This window comes from Trypanosoma theileri (genome assembly GCF_002087225.1).
Source record: "Trypanosoma theileri isolate Edinburgh chromosome Unknown TM35_Tth_19_V1, whole genome shotgun sequence".
Lineage (NCBI taxonomy): Eukaryota > Euglenozoa > Kinetoplastea > Trypanosomatida > Trypanosomatidae > Trypanosoma > Trypanosoma theileri.
The window spans coordinates 310,886-317,434 of record NW_021639861.1 but is presented as its reverse complement, the minus strand read 5'-3'; the positions used below and the strand labels follow the sequence as shown (position 1 = coordinate 317,434).

The following is a 6,549-nucleotide window of genomic DNA, read 5'->3' as shown; positions in this document are numbered from 1 at the left end:
AAAAAAAAAAAAAAAAAAAAAAAAAAACTATTTTCTCTCATTTTTAATATTCTACCGGTTTACGTAGCACTATAGTGGCCCGAATAGGAGTGTGACAAATACAACACTCACGCATTTCCTCACTACAATTAAAACACACCGCAAAATGTGCACATGGAAGGAAAATAATATTTGCTTCTGTACGTAGACAAAACCAACACATTCGAACCACCTGTTGCTCAAGACCATTCTGTGATGGTGAAGTTAATGAATAAGATGCCGCTCCAATACGATAGGTGGATGAACGTTGTCTCCCACGGCTTGTCTCCATACCGTTGTTCATATTGGTTTTACTATTATTATTGCTCCCTATACTGCTGTCGTTATTATTATTATTATTATTATTATTATTATTATTATTATTTTGGGAACCAATAATAACACGTTCCTCTTTATATTGTACAAACGTTTGGTCAGAAATTGGACGTACCGCATAGAGATCACTTCCAACTCGTATATATTGTAATTCCATAGGCATATCCACACCTCTATCACTATGCATAGCATCCAATAGAGCCGCTACCTTATCTAATCCAAAGGAGGTGGAAGTCTCCATCATCTCATCATCTCCTGAGAACAACTTTCGAGATTCCTCACACTCACGCGATGGAATAGTTTCATCAATTTCTCGCCATGGTGAGTGCGTATGATAAGTACTTCTTCCTCCATTTCTTCTTCTTTTTGTTGTTGTTGCTGCTGTTGTTGTTGTTGTTGTTGTTGTTGATGATGTTGTTTTTGTGTTTGCGGGTGTGGATCCCTTTCCACGTGTTTCTTCTGTCGGCACAAGTGAGGAGTATACACATACAATACATTCCACTGGATGAGATTTCTGCAGACTCACCAGTGATCGCCGCTCACGTCGTCCTTGTGTTGATTGTGGTGTGAGCATAAAGGCAAGTGTGATGGGATGTTGACGTTGTTCAATTAATTCCATACGTGTTCCATTCATCATGTTTGTTGTATTTTTCTGTCCTTTACGACTTTGTTGATATTTTTGTTGTTCTTGTTCTTCTTTTTGTCCTTCTCCTTCTCCTTGTTGTTGTTGTTGTTGATTTGTTTGATAATGATGTTCTTTACATTTTCTCTTTAGACTCCGTTGCGAGTTAATGTCTTCTCTATCCAGTGTGACTCCTGTACCTACATGTACTCCAGTCAAAGAAGTTGTAGAATGATTTATATAGAACTTCGTAATAGCGGCGATGGTAAGATCTACTGTATCTACTCTTAAGGCAACCGGTGAGGAAACATCGGAACGAACCATAATCGGCAAAATAGAGATTTCTCCTTTATACATTGTAGTTATACTATTATTACTATTGTTACTATTATTTGAATTGTGTCGTGTTCTCATGTATGCTGGTGGTAAACAGAATAAATCCTCCGTCGTATCATGTTTCCAATTCATAGCTGGACACGTAGAAGGAATAGCATTAGGAGAAAAACAAGCCGTTACCGTCGTTGCGGTTTCTTCTTCTTCTTCATCATCATCATGATCTTCTTCTTCATTATCTGTATGTATTTTATTTCCCAAACCAATGTTTCTTTTCTTTTTATGTATTATTCTTTTTCTTTTATTATTACATCCATCAGCCACTGTACGTTGACTATCATCACTTGAAGAGGAGGAATCCATCCAGGTTGATTCAGAGGAAGATGTAATGCTTACCGCCGCCGTAGAGACTGCAGTAACAAACTCTCTATCATCACTTGACTCCATACTTTCTCTTTGCATACTTTGCTCTTCATGAGAAGATGATACTTTTATGTGTTCTTTTTTCTTATTTATACGTTTTTCATGTTTTTCTTTTATTTCTCCCTCTTCAAGAGTTTGATGGACATCTTGTGTACTACCATCTCCTACTCCAATATAGTTCATAGACGCTTCCAGAAAAGTTTCCGTTACGGCATTGGATTGTGAACTTCGATGCCATGATCGTGTACGGCCAATCACGGTAGTTTGGGAATCAAATGATTCTCTAGATGAAAACCCCAGATCTATACCTGATTTAGATAAATTCCCTTGGAATTGATTATACTGGTGATTATACTGGTGATGATAATGATTACTATTACTTCTACTACCATACATATTATGATAGTAGTTATGCTGGTGTTGGTAATAGTATGGGTGTGGAAGCATCTGATCATTCATCTGCAGTACAACATCCTCTAGTGAATAATATCTACTTAATGACATGGAATCATCATCATTTCTACGAAAACGTGCTCCTAATTTTTGTCGATTATGCCAATCCATCAATTTCATACGTTCCCGTGCACAGTTTGCCTCATCTACATCACTGTAATAACAGTGATATGTGAGTTGACTAGACCCAAATGTTTTGGTTGTGTTTACCGTAACAGCCCTCATAATTTCCACATCATTCGCCCCAATAAAACAGACACATCGGAGCTGTAAGGGAGAGGAGTTATCACTATTAGAAAGAATACTTTCTCTACGATCAACACTAAACATAGAAACAGCATTAGATCCATTTAACTTCGCCATACTGTCTGGAAGCATCATATTTGTCGTTTCACCATTACCACGTGTGGAGGGAGAAAGAGAAAGTTTCTCTGTTGCATCCACGAGTGGGGAATTAACATCCACACGATGTAACCACAAATTATTAAATCGTACTGTACTTTCCAGACAAAAATTAATGACGAGTTGAGGACGGGACATTAAAATTCCTAGTGGATCACTACTAATTATATTCGGATTGTTTATACTGCTACCGCCGCTACGGCTATTTCTGTTACCCATACCTATACCCATAAATTCCAATGATGGCTGTTCATGTCGATGTGTACAATTTTCAAATGTATCTTTTCGCTTTTGCGGTGTTGTAAATATAGAAATCGCCACTTCACTCGCCCCATCACGATTCCTTCGCTTTACAGACTTTTCATTCTCCACATTTGGTTCCTCCACCATCTGCCGTTCCTCACTACTACCTCGTACAGGAGAATCACCATTAGCATTAGCATTAACATTAACAGAAGCAGTGTGTTCAGCCGTTTTACACAATTGCACGTGAACACCAGAAAAAGGGGCTGTTTGCATTTGCAACTGTAATGGCATTGTTAGTCCATACACCAACGGTGCTCCTTGCAAGGCAACAACTTGCGACGCCATGTGTGTTTTGAGAATTTCCCGCAGTGGACGAGTGGTAAACACTAAAAAAGGAACAACAATGGGTGGCTGTCGTTTCTTAATACTACGGCGAATACGTGCAAGTTCCACCAGAGAGATGACATTACGAATAAGCAGGTAAAGGAGTATGATGAATGCTAACAATATAAGGAAACTCACAAGTGTCTCATACATGTTTTTTTTATTTTTATTTTTACTCTTCTGCACCTAATTCATACAATATATTACAAACAAACACTAACTACACCTAAACTTCGATAGGGGTACAGGTATCTATTAAGCATCATACCACCAAGGAAAAAAAGAATAAAAAAACAAGAACAGATGAAAAAGAGAACACACTCTCGCAACATCAGTCACAGAACACAGACCCTCTTTACCACTCTCTCACTCTACACAGTCACACACATTCCATTTCACACCCCCAAAAGCAAAAAAAAACATTTCCACTCCCTTTATTATGGCGCCTTGCCCCGCGTGTCACTGCAACCCTTCATTCTTTCTCTTTCTCTCCCACTGATATATTATATCAAGTGCAGTAGTGACAGTGAGACCATCGGGAACTGGCGCAAACAAAGTATATATGTAGGTTTTATTTTCTGGATAACACAGAGTCAAATACGGTGCCCAACATCCAGAGGATGGGTGAGCACTGTTTTCTCTCCGTATCCTTATGTTTTTCTGTTTCACGTAAAAGCACGTGCATAGGATAATATCGTTCAACAGTAAGAAAATACAAAAGAATTAAAATAGTTAGCAAATGCACATCTTATGTATAGTGCCATGAAGCGGAAACTGTAACATTAATGCAAAATTTAAACGACAGAACATTCTACTATAAATGTAAACAAGGTTTTAAAATATTCGAGAAGAGAGCAAGTAGAAACAAAAAAAAGGCACTGAGGGCCGCAAGAAATCTCTCAAAAAACCCAGCTACTTCTTTTTTGTCAGACATTTCCCCCTCAGTTCTATAGTCCACTGACTCCAGAGTCACTGTAGGACCCATACTGCTCTCTGTATCACTGGAATGTCTTGCTTCTGGGATAATCTTCTTGACAATGCGGCTGCTTCCGTCTGCGGCAATAGTACACACTTCCCTGTACTTTGGACACACAATGCTGCCGCTTGTGAAGGTATTATTCGGTTTAAGCACCTTACCCTCTGGACACGGGTACCACTTGTCATCGCCATAGTACCGCACTTGGACACTCTTGTTATCACACTGTACCTCCGCACACACATCCCCAACAATCGTCCCATTCAGCATCAGTGATTCTCCCTTCAGACACCAGGACGACGGACCAATGCGACTCCCGAGGTAACCATATGAAATGCTAGCTTTACAGTCACCATACGGAATCGGTGAAATAAACGGACAATAATCCGTCATATACTCATAAACACCTCCAACACGGGGATTTGTGAAATACCGGTACTCTTCTGGAAGGTCAGCGTTATAAACCCCCAGGGTGCAGATTCCCAGCGCACGTCTGTCAGAGGTGCACACAGGCGTTTCAGAAAGAGCAGTACAAAAGAGATCGGGGAATTCGGTCACGTTTTCTTTAATGCACTTATCCGTATGGAGACTGCAACCAGCGTCCTTGCCCCAACTCATTGTTTCTTCCATACCCCAATTTGCTTTATAGTACCTTGTACATTCGAATGCTGCCATGGTCAGTGCCGTGTAGTAACCAATACCTGAAAAGGCAGCCATCAGCTCATCCTTTGCGCTGCGTACATCCCAGTGTGACAGCGCCGTAAAATCATCGCCGTCATTTTCCATCTCAACACCATCCAAACTGCTGCAGTTGTAGTGCTTCTTGGCCTTTTCCACAAGTTTAGGACACTTTAGAAATGGGACTTTTTCTAAACCTCGGAGCCTTCTGGCGTACATATCACTCTGCTTAATAAAAACTTCACCGTGGAAACCAAGGACGTGCGCCATTTCGTGAGCGGCAGCACGTACCATTTGCGAGGTATTGGTGATGTATTGTGGAGTGAAGTAAAGAATACCTGTCACCGGACGACCATTGGGCAGAGTTGCGCACTTGATGGCCCACGCCACAGTACCTTCCATGTGTTGCGGACCGGCGGCTGCGTACATCACCGTGTCGTATCCGGAGAAACCTGGGTTGTAGTGCTCTGGTGGGACAGAGAATTGGGAACAGGTGTCATGTTCACCAAATACTGGAACCTTAAAGGTCCCTTTTAACGGCTTCACGAGAAGGCGCTCCTGGTGGAGCTTCATGGCTCCCGGAATAATATGGTTAATCAAGGCGTTCCTCTGCTCGTCCCTGAGGACGTCTTTGGGTTGGCAGTGTACGTAGCGTTTATCAACGTAAATTGGACGATACCTCCCAGCCGCCGGGCAATATCGACTATCGTCTTCCAGATCAATGGTCGAGACAAAGATGCGGATCGGAGCCCAAGGGCTATATGTGGCCGCGGTGTATGCTTGCCATGGACCCTGACCCTTTACTGGCAATTCACGCACCACAGCCACGGGAGTATTTCCACGTCTCCTCCTCACTGCGTCGAAGCCACACGAGCGTCCCCCAGTGGCAGCGAGCCCGTTGGTGCAGTAGAGAGGCAGCAGCACCAACAGCAGTACCGTAACGTACAGCAGCTGGCGCATTCTGGCGTGCACAGAGATGCCTTGTGTTGTTTTGCTGGGTAGTAGCGAAGCAAGCAGCAGAATTCTTTGTGGAAAGCAGAGAAGGTAAAAAAAAAAAAAAGAATAAAAAAACAAGAACAGATGGAAAAGAGAACACACTCTCGCAACAGCAGTCACAGAACACAGACCCTCTTTACCGCTCTCTCACTCTACACAGTCACACACATTCCATTTCACATCCCCAAAAGCAAAAAAAAACATTTCCATTCCCTTTATTTTGGCGCCTTGTCCCGCGTGTCACTGCAACCCTTCATTCTTTCTCTTTCTCTCCCACTGATATATTATATCAAGTGCAGTAGTGACAGTGAGACCATCGGGAACTGGCGCAAACAAAGTATATATGTAGGTTTTATTTTCTGGATAACACAGAGTCAAATACGGTGCCCAACATCCAGAGGATGGGTGAGCACTGTTTTCTCTCCGTATCCTTATGTTTTTCTGTTTCACGTAAAAGCACGTGCATAGGATAATATCGTTCAATAGCAAGAAAAGATAAAAGAATTAAAATAGTTAACAAATGTCTATCCTATGTGTGTTGCCATGAAGCGGAAACTGTAACATTAATGCGGCTCTAGCTTCGTGACTTTAGAAAAAAGATTAACCAAAAACCGAAAGGGTGCAGTAACAGCTGCAATAAAACCATCAGCTACATCACGCTCTGCCTCTTCGTCGGTCATGT

The 6,549-nt window shown here is 41.7% G+C and overlaps 2 protein-coding genes across 2 annotated transcripts; both read right to left on the bottom strand.

The window, feature by feature from the left end:
- Positions 1-43: 43 nt before the first annotated feature.
- Positions 44-3,370, bottom strand: TM35_000192180 (uncharacterized protein; the record flags this gene model as incomplete). The annotated part of the gene is made up of 1 exon (XM_029026716.1): positions 44-3,370. One exon carries the CDS (start codon positions 3,368-3,370, stop codon positions 44-46), a length of 3,327 nt encoding a protein of 1,108 aa, XP_028882040.1.
- Positions 3,371-4,031: 661 nt separating this feature from the next.
- Positions 4,032-5,831, bottom strand: TM35_000192170 (surface protease GP63; the record flags this gene model as incomplete). Its single annotated transcript, XM_029026715.1, has 1 exon — positions 4,032-5,831. One exon carries the CDS (start codon positions 5,829-5,831, stop codon positions 4,032-4,034), a length of 1,800 nt encoding a protein of 599 aa, XP_028882039.1.
- Between the last annotated feature and the right edge of the window lie 718 nt (positions 5,832-6,549).